Here is a 14,814-nt window from a genome sequence, read left to right as displayed (position 1 = left end):
CTGTGTCCCCGATGTCCTCGCCGCTATTAAACAACTTAGCTTGGACGTCCTCGGGGGCTTGGAGAGGCCCCACTTTCTCCGTCTGAGCTCTCCGGATCCCTGCCCGGCGCCGGAGAGGAATGTCCCCGACCGTCCTGTCCAGGCAGGGCCAGGATGCTGTGTCTCGCTGAGGAGCCCTGAGTCCAGCCCTTTGCGACCCCACCCGGCGCCTCTTCCCGACCCCGCTACCCTGGCCCTCCTCCAGCGGACACCGGCCCTCCCCACCGCTACCGAGGCGCGCACCAGTGACTCCTGAATGGGGCGCAAAAAGAGGAACGAGCGCAGGCTAGCTCGACCCAGCCGGGCGGGAGCCCCACCCTTCCCGTGCCAGCCTCGGGGCACCCGGTGTCTAGGCCCGGGAGGTCCCGCGGGGTTGCGAGGGCAGCCAGGGGTCTCCCAGAGAAGGTGGCGAGGAGACGCAGGGTCGTGCGGTCAACCACAGCCCCAAGCCGAGGAACAGGAGAGGGGGAAGGGTCGCGCACGTGGCCGGGGGGCGGGGCTGGCCGCTTCCGCACCCCCACCCGGCCACGTGGGGAGCTGAGCCCTTCCCCATCACGAGCGGGGACGCGCCCGGGGCCGGGTGGGGGGAAGCGTCCGGGGAAGGCGCGGGATCTCGCCGGCCGCGCGCCCCGGCGTGGGGTGGGCGCGCCCGTGAGGAGGCGGGGCGCGCGCCGAGAAGGGAGGGGTGCGCCGGCAGGGGGCGGGACCGCTCCGGGGAGGGGGGTGGGGCGTGCCGGGATGGGGCGGGGCGCGCCCCATGGGGAGGGCCGTACGGGGGAGGGGGCGGAGCTCCCTGGCTTGGGGAGGGGGCGCTCCGGGAAGGCGACGGGGCCCGCGCCGCAGAGAGAGGGGCGCGCCGGGAGGGAGCGGGCTGCCCCGCCTGGCGCCCCGCGTGGGGCAGGCGCGCTCCGGGCGGCAGGGGGGCGCGCTCCGAGGCACGAGTGGGCGCGCCGGGGGGCGGCTCCTCCGGCCCGGGCCCCGCCCCAGGCGGCCGCGCGCGGCTCACAGGGAGGTGGAAGGCGCGCCGGGCGGGGGGCGTGGCCGCGCGCCCCGAGGGGGCGTCCTCCGGGCGGGGCGGGCCGCGGCCGCCCCCGCGGGCTCCGGTGCGTCAGGGCGCGTCAGGCGGGGCGGGGCGGCTGAGCGCGGGCGGCGGCGGCGGCGGCGCGCGCCGGCCTCCTCCTCCTCCTCCTCCTCCGCCTCCCGCACTCGAGCAGCCGCCGCCGGCCGGACGGGCGCCGCTCCCGCCGCCTCTGCTCCGCCCGCTCGGCCCGCGCCGCGCGCCCTTGCCCGGCATGTCGGCGGCCGTGGCGTGCGTGGATTACTTCGCCGCCGACGTGCTCATGGCCATCTCCTCCGGCGCCGTGGTGCACCGCGGGCGGCCGGGCCCCGAGGGCGCGGGCCCCGCCGCCGGCCTGGATGTGCGCGCGCCGCGCCGCGAGGCCACCCCGCCTGGGCCCCCGGGGCCGCCGCCGCCGCCCCCCGCCGCCCCCAGCCCGGGCCCGGGCGCCGCCGCCGCCGCGCCCCACCTGCTGGCCGCCAGCATCCTGGCCGACCTGCGCGGCGGGCCCGGCGCCGCCCCGGGGGGCGCCTCGCCCGCCTCCTCCTCCTCGGCCGCCTCGTCCCCGTCCTCCGGCCGCGCCCCCGGCGCCGCGCCCGCCGCCGCCGCCAAGAGCCATCGCTGTCCCTTCCCGGGTTGCGCCAAGGCGTACTACAAGTCCTCGCACCTCAAGTCGCACCTGCGGACGCACACAGGTGAGCTCGGCCCCCGTGGGGGCGGGCTCCCGCGCCCCCTCCCCCGCCGGGACCCCGAAACTGCGTGGCGCGTGGGGGGCGGGGAGGGGGGCGCGCCCGGGCCGCCGCCGCGCCGGCCGGGAGGGCGGGGCCTCGGTGGGTGGGGCGCGCGCAGGGGGCGTGGCGGCCACGCGGTCGGGCGGCGAGCGGATGGCGGGCGCCGCGGGTCCGCGGGCGGGATCCGGGCTCCCGGGCGGTCCCTCTCCCCGGTCTCGTTTCTCTTTTATTTTCCTTTGCTTTCGGATCTGGGTGGGGGGGGCGCCGTGGTGGGAGCGCGGAGCTGTGAGGTTCGCGTTTCTTCTCTGTCCCTGCCTCAGTTTCTTATTTATGGAGAGGGAGGAGGAGCCGCATCGCCGCTTCCCGGGTGGCCGGGAGGGTTCGCCCCAGAGGGCGGCTGAGCGCCTGGCGCGGGGCCAGGGTGGGGGGTGCCCGGCCAGTTTTTTCCTTTCCTTCTGTGTTTTAATAAGGCAGAGGGCGGGGCTGGGACGGTGGGTCGGGAGGAGGGGAATTGGAGAGGGCGACCCCTGTGCTGAGGGAGTCAGACCCTCACCGCGCTTCCCAGCGTGTTGGGTCCCCCACCTGCTGCGGGAGCCGGGAAGGAGCGCTGGGCCAGCGGGGGAGAGTTCGGCGCCACTGTCACTTCTCGCAGCCCAGGGCGGGGGTGGGGGGGCTGGCTAGGGGAGCCGGGCGGCAGGGGGGCGCTGGCCGCCCTTTCACTCTGAGATAGCCTTCTTGTCTTTCTGTGAGCTTTCCTACCCGTGGCTTCCCATTCTCGACCCTGAGACTCTTCTCCAAGCTGTGGGTTTGGGCTGGGGGCGGGGGAAGGTGGCGTGCCTGGGTTTGAGTGTTCCCCTCGGGGAAGGGCAGGGGAGCAGGTGGGCCCCCCGGGGCGGGGGAGGCTGGGAGGGCGCGCATCGATTTGGTGTTTTGGCTCTGCCACGCCACTTCCTAGCGCACGATCCGCTTGCTCCAGGTCCCCGTTTTTTCGGCTGTATATGGGGTGCTCAAACTCTGTTTCCCTTTGAGAGTCGCCATGCGATGCGGGTCGCGTTGGACAACAGGCTGTTTCAGCGCGGGCTCAGGCGACGTGCTCCCGTGGTGGGGGGCGTAGGAAAGGGGGCTTGGCTCAAGTGATGTGTCGTGTTGGAGACAGGGAGTGGGCAGCCCCAGGCTCACGAGGGGCCTCGAATGCCAGACGCCTGCCCGCAGCTGCACCTCTCTGCAGTTGTTCCACCTCTGGCTTGTTTTCCGGGCCTGCAGGCTCTGCCCACCAGCACACACAGCCATGGCAGGACTTGGGGTGGGGGTCTGTGTTTCCTGCCAGGAGCCACTGTCCTCTGAGTGGTCGCTGGATGTTATTTCCTCTTCAAGGCAATGGGGTTCAGGTATTTCTGTGGGAGGCACGTCTGGGGGTCTGTGAAAATGGAGAGATGCCTTTACGGCAGGGTCAGAGGGGGGTGCCTCTCTGGGCGGTGGGCGGGGGTCTAAGAGAGCCCAGGCACGTTGGGGTGAGCCTGCTCATCTGAACAGCGCCAGGCTGATGTGGGACCCCATCTTTCTCACTCATTGTTCTGCCCCCCTCTACTTGTCTCATCTCCAGCTTCAGGTGCCTGCTGGACGACGTGGCTCCTGAGAGCCTTTGGGACCCCCCAGCACACTGGTTAGGTTTGATTTCTCCCAAACCCTGTCTGATCTCCCAGGTCGGGTGAAGGGGATGGCCAGGCCACCCCCCACCGTGGCTTCCCAGAGACACCTCCCCAGGGTGTCCTGGGGTCCTTCAGAGCCTCCATAGGCCCCCGGGCAGTGGTGGCCGCCCCCCTCAGCGTGGGGGGTAGGAAGGACTCCTCGCCGCGGCCAGGACGTCAGTGTCGCCATCTGTGTTTTTCATGAGAAACTGAGGCCCGTGAGGCCGAGTCGGGGTGTCCCGGTGGTGGCTGCAGATGTTGGGGAGGGCAGGGTGCCATCCTCGCCGGATCCTGCCCCCGCGTGGGAGCTGTGGCTGTGGATGTCCTGTTCTGAAGCTCCTTCTATGATAGTGATGGAGGAACCACAAGGGGCACAGCTCCTGGACCGTGTGGCTCTTGCTGACAGTGGAAGTCCCTGGCCCAGGCACCCTTGGTTCTGTTCCCCGAGGGTCTCGGACCCCTGGGTGTTTAAAGATTGCTTGTCCGGTGTCTCTGCGACCCCCAAGACTAAGAAGCCCTGTTGGGGTCTGTCTAAAGGCCTTTGGTCTTTTTGGCCCCTAGGGGCAGTGGCTGCTGTTATGCCTGTCTTGGGGGTGGGGAAGCCATGCCTGTCCCGGGCCTCGCAAGGCCAGCTTGGTGTTGCCCATCGCCGGGGGCAGGTCTGGGGACAGATCTGAGGAGGAGCAGTAATTAGACTCAGCTGTCTGTTGAGCTGTCTCCCGAGGGCCATCGGGAGAGAGCCTTGCTGGAGGACCGTTCTCTCTGCAAAGGAAATGACACCAGTCCTGCCTTAGCCCCGTTTTACAGACGAGCAAACTGAGGCACCGAGCAGGCACCGGGCTGGAGCCGGGTGTGGTCCCCACATCACATCCCTGCTCCATTTGTCGCAGGGGCTGGGGGAGGTCAGGAGAGGCCGTGGGGTCTTCTCACAGGGCCACCGAGTCCCCGGGGAAGCAGGAGGGCCGTCCCGTCTCCCGGGTGTCTGGCCTGCAGCCCCTGGCCCAGCGCAGCGCTCTCTTGCGTGGGGCGAGGAAGGACTTTGGAAGCTGAGGGCTGCGGGAGATGTTGACGCGGTTGCCGTGGATACGGAGAATGAGGGAGCAGGGAGATGGGGCGGGGGCGGGAGCAGAGGCTGGCTGTGTACTCCCTGCTCTCCCAACCTCCTCCACCTCCGGAGGGCTCCCCGGGGCCCAGAGGGGCCCCCCTCCCGTCCCCCCCAACCCGTGCAGAGCATGCAGTGAGCCATGCACCTTCTGGGGGGCTCAGGTCTCCTCCACCCAAGAAAGAGTTCAGATCTGGAAGTGGAGCTTCCAGGCCAGCGTCTGGCCCTCTGGGCACTGTGGACACTGGGCCGGGTCATTCTTTTCTGGGGGACCGTCCTGGGCGCTGTGGGGGGTTGAGCAGCATCCCCGGCCCCCACCCACTTGATGCCAGGAGCTTCCCTTAGTTGTGATGACAACAAATGTCCCCAGGCATTGCCCAGTATCCCCTGGCGGGGGGGGGGGGGTTGCAGGATCACCCCCAGTTGAAAACCTTTGTTTTACTCTCAAACCCCGTCTTCTTAAGTCTGAGGAATATCAGCTGAGCATCTGCTGGGTGTAAGGTGCTGGGGGGACCACCCAGTCCCTGTTTCCTGGGAGCCTGGGGGGCGGTGACAGCAGCAGTGAAGGAGGAAGAGCCCTCTCAGCGGGTACCCTGAGGCAGGGAGGGCTGCACGCCAGGAGAGAGGACGGCACCCTGGCTGCAGGGGCGCTGGGGCGTGGGTTTTGAGGACCAGGCGGTGGTGTGAGGTGAGGAGCGGGCAGAGCAGGTGAAGGGTTTATTAATCCCAAGGGAAGGCTGGGGGGTGGCAGGCCTGGCTTTGCTGAGGAAAATCCTGCAGAGGAAAATCTGTTTATGGAGAAAGGATTAGGACCGGGGAGAGGAGGACGGGCTGGCGCGTGGGAGGGAGAGAGGTGGGCCGGAATGAATTGGGTGGGGGGCAGAAGGCCCAGGGTGTGGGGGGCAGGAGGCGGCTAGGGTGACCCCCAGTGTTCTGACAGAGCAGCCCCAGGGATCGTATTGGTAGTGGTGGTGTTCCTTGCTGAAGAGGGCCCCTGGAGGAGAGGCAGATGGGGGAAACTGAGGCCCAGAGGGGAAGTTGCTACCAAGCCCCCACCCCCAGGAATGTATGAGTGATCAGCAGACCCCAGCCCCCACTCCTAGGCAGAGCTGGGAGCTCCGTTAGGGTCAGGTGGGGCTTGAGAGACTGGTGGCTTATCTGGGGGGGGCCAGTGCCAGGCCCGAGGGGGTGGGGGTGGCCTGGGAGCCTCCAGCCGGTCCCCAGAGACTGCGTCCCCACCTAGTTCCCTCCAGCAGGCAGGGTGCGGAGAACAGCTGGAACTGGCTGCAGGTGCGTGTGCCCCAGCTGGGGGGGTGGGGGAGGGCCCCCCAACATTGCAGGGGGCGATAACCCGCCTCCTCCAGGCTCCCTGATAAAGGTGGCCCAGATGGCCCGGGAGCTGGCAAATGATACCAGCTCGAGGAGCCGGCCTCCCGGAGGGAGGGAGGGAGGGCGGGTGGCCGGGCTGGCTGGGCTAGTGCTGTTTCCAGAACAGCAGTGTGCAGAACACACGTGCTCAGGGGGCCTGTGGAGCTGTGCCCCCCTCACCCCCAGGCATCAAGAGCCCCCAAGCCGAGGATGCCAGCCTGGCTGGGAAAGTGAGCCCGGGGCAAGCCTGGGTCCTCGGGGAGGAAGGAGGGACAGCTGGTTGTAGATGGCCAGACTTTTAAATAAAAGGACGTAGTGACAGCTCCTGCTGGGGTGGGGGGACACGAGACGATGAGGAGGCAACAGTTAGCTGCTGTTGGAGCCGGAAGTCTGAGCTTGGTTTTCCGGCCCGTAGGCGCTTTCCACAGATGTGTGAGGCATCCACGGCACACCAGGTCTGTGTCCTGGGCTTTTCAGTCGGGCCGGTGGTGGGGGTCACGTGTCACACCCAGGAGATGCTGAGAACAGATATAGAACAGCTGAGAAAGGGGACATTGGGGTGTAAGGAGAGACTGTTGTGAGGGGTGACACTGAGCAGAGAAGGGACAGAACAGTCAAAGGAGAGGTTGCAGGCTTGGGAAATGGTGTGTGAGGAGCCATGGGCAGGTGGGAGGTGAAGGGCCACAGTGAAGCCCTTGGCATTGACTCAGTGGAGGGCCGGCTCTGGGAAAGAGCAGAGAGGCACACAGGCTGTGTGGCCCAGGCACCAGCTGATGGGCTACTGCACCAGTCCAGGCATGAGCTGGGGGCTTGAGTCAGGAGGAGCCAGGATGGAGTCTGGAGATATTTTCAAGGGGGCTCGGACTGGATTTGCTGCCAGGTACCATGTGGGGAGGTGAGGGATTGAGCTGGCCAGGGAGATGCCTGCCTAAGCTTTTGGTGGCGCCAGCAGAATAGTTGAAAGGGGAATCCTACAGAGGAGGAGTGGGGCCGGGGAGGGCAGTAAGCCTTGGGTTTGGGGGGCGTCCAGGGCCCAGGAGGTATTTGAGACCACAGAGCAGATGATCCTCCCACAGGCTGGTCTTTTTAAAGCCATGACGGTGGCCAGCCTCGGGGGGACTCTCTGCTCTCCAGGCCCTACCATCAATTTTCCATTCCTTTTGCTGCCTCTCCAAAACTGTCCTGTGGGTTCTTTGTGGCCTGCTCAGAGGCCATCTCCTCGGGGAAGCTCCCTGCCGCTCCCCCTGATCTCCTGCAGCCCCAGCCTTCCCCATCTCTCCTGGGCTGCTCCCTTACCTGGGCCTCTCCCCCAGGCAATCTGCCTGGTAGGTGGCCATTTGTTCAAGGGCCAGCTGCTGGCCACACCTCCCTCTCCACCCCTAGGGATGACTTCAGGAGGTCACGGCAGAGCTTAGCTGTCAGACCCAGGGCCCTTGAAGCCCCTGGCCCAGCCCAGGGCGGTGGGGCATTGTCCCCTGAACGCCAGGAGGCTGACCCGGACCTGGCACATGGTACGACCTCCACACTCGCCTCTGCTCCCTTTTTCTGAGTCTGCGTGGCAGCCTGTTGTCCCTAACTCACCTGTCCCAGCCCAAGTTAGAGGGTCAAGTCCACCGCGGCCCCGCCCACCGCGTCCTCCTCCAGCACCAGGCCCAGCCTGGTAGCCTGGAGCAGCGGGGTGTGCGCGCGCCTGGGCCCCTCCCGGCGCTGAGCCCCGAATGTTACCGGGCTTCCCGGCCAGGGGACTAAGAGACGGTGGCAGGGCCTGGCATTCTGCAGGCATTTGCCCAGCGTTATGGGGGCGGGAAGCCTCGCAGCGTGGTACCAGCCACCCACCCACGTGTGCACGTGCGCTCCCCAGCAACCGGGGTGGGGCGGGACCGCAGGCGTCCAGACCCGCGAGGCGACCCCCGCCCAGGCGGGAGCGAGACCACGTGAGCGGGGCCGGCTGGGGCTGCGGATGTCCCCGCCGCCGCCAAGCTACGTGCGGCAGCTGTGTCCCCGGCGGCTGCCTGCGTCCTGCCCCGGCGGCGCGCTGGCACCGCTCTTGGAACCTGCTGGTTGCAAAGTGGAACCGCGGGGCCGAGTGGAGGGTGAGAGGCTGGGGGCCAGCCCCGCCGCCCTCAATGGGGAAGTGAGGAGACTGCGGGGTGCAGCGGCAGCGGGGTGGCCCCCCTTCCTTTCGGCTTCCTCCCCACCCACCCCCGTCTGCGCCCTGCAAGATGGCGACAGGACTGCATGCCCCTCGGAGGGGCGTCCCTCCCCCAGGCCCGGGGTCTGGTCTAAAGCCGGCAGCCCCGCCCCCATAAGCAGACTCCCCATAACACCCCTAGACCGCTGCCCTCGGGAGCTGTCAGATCCGAGTGGTCGCAGTCGGGGTGGAGATGGGGGTGGGGGTCCCTTCCGGCGCTGTTTTGAGGCCCCAGTCCTTGCTGGGGCTCCCCTCTGAGCTGCTGCCATCGCTGCCTTCTCGAATGTTCCGGGGGAGGGATGGGGTGTGGAGGGGGCAGCCCCAGGGATTTCGGGTTGCCTGTGGTCTTGGGGACAGCTGCTCTTCCCCCAGCAGCACAGTAGTGGCCTGTGACCCCCTGGGGAGGTGGCACCAACCCACCTGGATTCACAGCCTCCTGGGGCCTGCCCTCCCCCAGCTGCATGACTGGCAGGAATCCCCCAAGAAACCTTGGAGGGGTCTGCTGGGCTCTGAGCCCCGCTTCTGTCGTGCTGGGGGGGGGGGGGCCGGGAGGAAGGCGTAGGGGAGGGGAAGTTTTAGTCCAGCCCCCCTGAAGTCCCCTGGTGTCCCCCCACCCCAGGAAGCCGTGAGCATTCGGAGCAGAGAGGTCACTGGGGCACCCTGGGAATCCAGGCCTTGCTCCCCCCACGGCTGCGAGTCTGTCCCATGGCTCCTCTCGCTGGGTCCCCGGTCACCTCTACACTCCCCACCCCGCCATGGGTCCTGCCTTGGGGGCGCTTCTCGACCCCTGGCCGAGAACGCCTTTCTGTCTCGCTCCATTATCCCCCATTGGTGGGCATGTCCCGTGGGTCGCCACAGTGCCTGGCAAGGGCTCCCCCCTACGCCCCGTGTGTAACCCATGGGGTGACCCCGCTGTGGCTCCCTCCACCCTGTCTGGCCGGCTCCCGTCCTACTCGGGGCTCCATCCAGTGCCACGAGGGGCGTTGCACAGGCGCGTGGGCGCCTCGGCCCCCGTGTCCATATTCTATCCACAGCCCCACAGCCCCTTCAAGACCCCTGGGCAGCGGGCGAGACAACGCCCGAAGATTCCAGGGTCCCAGGTACCCCGCGCGGCGTCCGGAAGGGTGCCGGCTCCGGGATGCGCACGGCCCCTTGGCCTGGGGCGTGGCGGGGGTCCAGGGTGGACCGAGTCTAAGGGTGGGGCCCTTGGCGGCCCGGGCCGGCTGGGGAGACGCCGACAACACACGCTGGGGGCGCGCGGCCCGGCTAGATGGGGTGGGGGGGGTGGTCGGGCGGCACCGATTGGGGCGCAGAGACCCAGACAGCCTGTGGCTGGCGACAGGCGGGCCGCGATGGCGGCCGCCGGGTGGGGGGCAGGATGGGCGAGGCCCGGCCTGGGCGGTGGGAGGGGTCTGCGGAGGAAGTTGCAGGGTGGCGGCCCGCCCCTCCCCAGCGCCACCCGTGCAGGGCGGGGCTAGTCCAGCGGCTCCGGCCTCCGGGCCCCGCCCCTTCCCGGAGCCGCTGCGCTCCTCACCCCGCCCCACCCTCTGAGCGCTAGCGCACCGCCACCGGCCTGCTGAGCTGCAGGTGGCTGGGGGTGGGGGGGGGGAGGCCCTTCACGTGTCCGTCTGCCCGCAAAAGGGCCACTAGGGTCAGCGGAGGGGTCCGGCACGGGAGTCGGCCCAGATGGAGCCCCCCCACTGTGCAGCCCGGGTGGTCATTCCCTAAAGGAGGGGGTTAACTGGGGCCACCAACCCCTGGGAGGCTCCGGAATGCCCCACAGGAGGGGTGGGAAGGAGCTGCGCAGGGGTGGGGACAGCATGGCCCGCTGGCGTAAGGAGCTCTAAAAACCCGGCGTGCACGTGTGTGTGGCAAATACACTAGGAGACCTGGTCACCGAGGTGGGGCCGTGGGGGCGGGGTGGGGCTGGTAGGACTCAGCGTGTGTAGGGTCTATTAGTAACTGACGGAAGTGCTCAAGTCGTGTTATTACTGCAAGATCCTAGCTAATAGGAGACGAGAATATTTATTAAGGGTTCGTGAAGTGAGCCGGGGGTCGCATTCTTGGCACATTTTCACGTTTTCTATTCACACCCAGAATTCAGCCTCTAGAGCGAGGTGGAGCATGAGACAAACGACCTTTGGGATCTGATGGGACTTCTCTCTCTTTCTGTCTCCCCACCCCCACCCCTCCCCACTGACCGCTGTCCGTCTGTCCTCTGCCTCCTCCATCCAGGTGAGCGCCCCTTCGCCTGCGACTGGCCGGGCTGCGACAAGAAGTTCGCGCGCTCCGACGAGCTGGCCCGCCACCACCGGACGCACACGGGCGAGAAGCGCTTCCCCTGCCCGCTCTGCTCCAAGCGCTTCACCCGCAGCGACCACCTGACCAAGCACGCGCGCCGCCACCCCGGCTTCCGCCCGGAACTGCTCCGGCGCCCGGGCGCCCGCAGCTCCTCGCCCAGCGACTCTCTGCCCTGCAGCCCCGCACCCAGCCCGGCGCCCAGCCCGGCCCCCTCCGGCCTGTAGGGCCCGGCCCGCCCGCCCTGAGCGCGCCCTCGCAGGGCCGGGCATGGAACACCAGCATCACGCCTGCTGTCTAGGGCCCGGGGCGGGGCTCGCACCCACGGGTCAGCCCAGCCCCTTCCAGCGTTCCCCTGAGGGCCCCGAAGATGCCCCTGCCCCGCCTCGAGAAACCAAGGAGGGGGAGCTGAGACTGCACGGGGTCACCCGGGCCTCAGAGGGGTGGCTGGAGCCCGCGTCTGTAAATAGCCAGGATCTTTGATTTTCTTTCCATCTGTTAAACGGAGACCCCAGGCGGGTGGCTGGCGGGCGCTCCCCCCCCTTCCCCACCTCCCTGCTTTGGCGGGGATGGGGGATGGGTCTTGGGAGGGGGGCAGAAAAGGCGCCCCCTTAACCAGCGCTCAGACTCAGCCCCCAGGCCCCTCGCTCCAGGTTGGGATGAAGTGTGCTAATAGCCATAGATGAACCAGGGGTTGTCGCGGCCCCTGCCTGTCCCCACCCCCCCAACCCCACCTGGGGCCCCTCACCCCACCGAAAGCCATTGGAAACGTTCAGGGAACGGGGTGCGGCCCTGCCGCCCCCTCTCGGGTACGCAATCTCAGGTGTCCACAGGTTCTGCCCCACTGCCCACTGTGGCGGGGGGGGGGGGGGGGGGGGGCCGCCCAGCGCCGCAGCGGCAGGGGCAGGGCGTGGTGAGGTGGTAGGGTTTCCATAGGGGTCCGCATTTTGCTTGAGATTTTGGGGGGAGGGAGGGGAACTGGGGTTCTTCCAAAGAGCATTTGACTCACTTTTGGGGAGAGGCGCATATCATGAGATGGGAACACAACGCCGGCTTATTTATTTTTTTCTGTCCATGCTGGCCTGGGGGGCCGCGGGGCCCCCTCTGGGTGGGTGTGTGAGTGCGTGAGTGAGAAAGACTGCAGGGGAAGCTGGCGCCACGCCCAGCTCCCTGCTCCTGCCGGGGTAGGGTCCCCGACTTTGGCCTTCCACAGAATCATGTGACAATCAGTCCCTCTTGTTTGGGACCACGACAGCCATTGGGAGAAGTGTGCCCCCTCCCAGCCCTGCAGGTGGGGGCTGGGCGCCCTGGCCCCTCCCCTTGTGCCGCGAGGCCCCTGGACCCGCGGTTGAGGTCCCGCCCACGGGGACTCGAGGCAGGCGGTCTGACCCCCGGACCCCCTGGGATAGCTCGTTTTTTTTGGACCGGGTAGAATATTTTTTCAGGCGCCGATCGCTTTCTTGATCCGGGCCCCCGTGGGTGGTCCGTCGTCCTCAGGGGGGTTGTGGGGGGGGGAGGGTCTCCATGAACTGAACTTAGGGTGGGGAGGGGTCAACGCCACATCGTCTCCTAGTGTCTTCCCACTGTGGCTTCGGTTGGATTCATTTTGGACTGAGGACTCCCATCCTGGAACGGGAAGGGACCCCCTGCTCCCTCCCCTGAGACCCCGACAGGGACACCCCCCCCCCCCACCGTTGGCTGCAGGAGATTCGTCTCTCCTCCGTCTGTTCCCGAAGCATTCCTGTCTCCCCAGTGGGGACTGCGGGGCTTGGATGGCGGTGACGTGGACCCGGCCCCCGGCCTGGCAGGATCCAGGGATGGGGGTCCGGGGTCCCGGGGAGGGGGGCGGGGTGGGCGGGGTCTTCCGGCTCGCCTCCCCCCCCCCCACCGCATGTCCTTGCGGGGCAGGTCCATCAGTCCGCAAACGCTCCCTTTCGGCAGCATTGGTCAGATGCCTTAGTCCGTGGGGTGGGGGGCAGGCCGGGGCCCCGTTTTCCTTTGTGTCTGCCTGGACGTCCCCTTAGTTGCCCCAGCCCTGGCCGGCGCCTGTCCCCAGGGGTAGGCCAGTGGGTCCGAGGGCCCAGGAAGCCAAGAACTCGTCCCCGGTCCCTCTCCAGTGTCCAGGGGCTTGGAGAGCCCCGCGCCCCGCCTCCCGCAAGGGGCCGGTGGTCATTGGGACCTGGTTTCAGCCATTTAGCTGTGGCCCCTCGACGGGGTGTGGGGGGAGGAGGGGAGGGCCCCAAGGGACTTATGCTTTCGGGTGGCGCCCCTCCCCCTGCCCTGCCTGGCCTCATCCTCGTATTTAATTAATTAAAACAAGCCCTTTTTTAAACCCGACTCCAGTGCCCGCGTGGTTTTTCCCATCGCCGGCCCCCAGCCGGGGCGCCCTGTGAGCTCGTCTGTCCCAACTTGCAAATGTGGACCCCAGGTCCCCAGCCTTCTCCTGGGGAAACTGAGGCAGTGGGCTAGTGAATCCGGGGACCTTGTGGGGGTCTTGGAACGGCCCCACTGGTTGGGATGCAAAATCACACTCACGCCCCCAGCCCTAAGGCCGGAGAAAGGCGCTGCCGGCAGCGTGTCACCCATGCCTCGTGCAGCTGCGCCCCCCGCCCGCCTTCCCGCCTCGTCACCCGGCAACCGAGGCGCGGTGACACGGCTCTCCGGGGGCGTCCGCCGCCCGCCCCCTTCCGGCGCCGAGGGGGGCAGGGGTGTCTGCTCGAGGCGGCTCGCGGGCGCGATAGGGCTCCTCCCTGGAGGGTCGCCTGGACCCCCGGCCGTTCCCCACCCCGCCATCCGTGCCCCCCCCCCCCCCCCCCGGCTCCTGTGCCCGGTGGTCTGGCCGCTTCTGTGCGGTCCGCCTATTCTGTGCCTGTTCCCACCTGGGAGGGCTCACCTGGTGCGTGGGAGCGCAGGAGTCCCTTGGTGAGGGGGCTTAGCGTCCCCAGGAGCATTGAGAAGCTGGTGAGAGCTTTGAACCCCTCATAGGAAAAATGCACCCCAGATTCCAGCGCTTTCCAGAGCCCCGAAGGCCGGTGGGGCTGCGGTCCAGGGGAGCGCAGACCCTCCCGGGGGCTTCCCCGCTTCTCGCCCCAAGGAAGGTGAGGTGAGGTCCCGCCATCTGGTGGCCGCCCCTGGTGCTGCACCGCCCGCGCTGGCTCCCGCTGACCTCTCCCCAGGGTCCTGGCCTTGCGGCCGCCGAGGTCGCCCCCGACTTGGGGACGCGGCCTTCGCCCTTGCTCGAGGACCCCCTCCCTGTTGCATCCCTGTCGCTCCTGCTTCACCTTGTCTGCTGGGTTCTGCCCCGCAAGCGCGCAGACGTCGCTCCCCGGACCCCTGTCCACTCCAGGTCGGCCAGCTTCTCTGCCCCTTCGTGGCAGGGCTCCTGGAATGTGGGGTCCATGCGTGCAGCCCTGCCCCTCAGTCCCTTGGACACACTCCCACAGCTCGAGGATGTCCCCTCCTGCCTGCTGGATGCAACCTTGGCATGCAGACCCCTGACCCTCCCGGATTCTTCTCCCTCCTCCCAGGCTCAGGTCCTCATCTCTGTGCTCCTGGCACACTCGCATCACCGTGTGCCGATGACACCTTCAAATCCATCGCCAGCCGGACCTCACCCTCAACTCCACACTTGGGATGTTCCCACACCTGCCTGGTCCCCTCCTTGCCCTCCCCTCCTCCCTCTCTCCCCCTTGCTCACTCTGCTCCAGCCTCCTTGCTGTTCCTCTAACACCACAGGCCTGGTCCTGCCCCAGGCCCCTTGCATGGGCTGTGCCCTCCGCCTGGCATGCCCTTCCACTTCATACCTACTTGGTTCCCTCTGCACCTTCTTCAGAACTGCTCGAATTCCACCTTTCCCTAGGACTAGGTGGACCACCCTTTTCCCAGCCCCCTACCCTGTTCTGCTTTTCCCCCCACAGCACTTTCTGGCTTGCATCGTCGTACTGTCTCATTTACTTATTTGCTGTGGTTTGTCTGTCTCCCCATCTAGAGCTCCCCTCCACCAGGGTGGGGATCTTGCCTTCTTCACCGATGTTTCTAGCACCGTAGGAGGCATTTGGTAAATATTTGTCGAATGAATGACTGAGGCCAGCGAGCATGGATGGAGCGCTCAAGGAGTGCGAGCCCGGAGGTGACCTCACTAGCATCGTCAAGACCACGCTCAGGAGCCTATTCTCCTGTTGGTGGTGAGGAGGCACTGGGAGACCCCTGAGCGAGGGGTCTCAAGCCCAAATTCCCGGTCACAGTGGGGGGAGGGGTCCTTGGCGATTGCCAGCCGGTGGACCCAGGGTGGCCAGCTCTTCCCAGAGAGGCTGGGAGTTGCAAACAGACTGACATCATTT

The 14,814-nt window shown here is 67.5% G+C and overlaps 1 protein-coding gene across 1 annotated transcript; it reads left to right on the top strand.

The window, feature by feature from the left end:
* Positions 1 to 916: 916 nt before the first annotated feature.
* On the top strand, positions 917 to 10,955 carry KLF16 (KLF transcription factor 16). The gene is made up of 2 exons (XM_044753697.2): positions 917 to 1,791; positions 10,412 to 10,955. The coding sequence occupies exons 1-2, from the start codon at positions 1,332 to 1,334 to the stop codon at positions 10,699 to 10,701; spliced, it is 750 nt and encodes a 249-aa protein (XP_044609632.2). The 5' UTR covers positions 917 to 1,331; the 3' UTR covers positions 10,702 to 10,955.
* The last annotated feature ends 3,859 nt before the right edge of the window (positions 10,956 to 14,814 follow it).

Source organism: Equus asinus, chromosome 20 (assembly GCF_041296235.1).
Source record: "Equus asinus isolate D_3611 breed Donkey chromosome 20, EquAss-T2T_v2, whole genome shotgun sequence".
Classification (NCBI taxonomy): Eukaryota; Metazoa; Chordata; class Mammalia; order Perissodactyla; family Equidae; genus Equus; species Equus asinus.
Note: the sequence above shows the minus strand (reverse complement) of the source record. Positions and strands in the feature narration are given on the sequence as shown.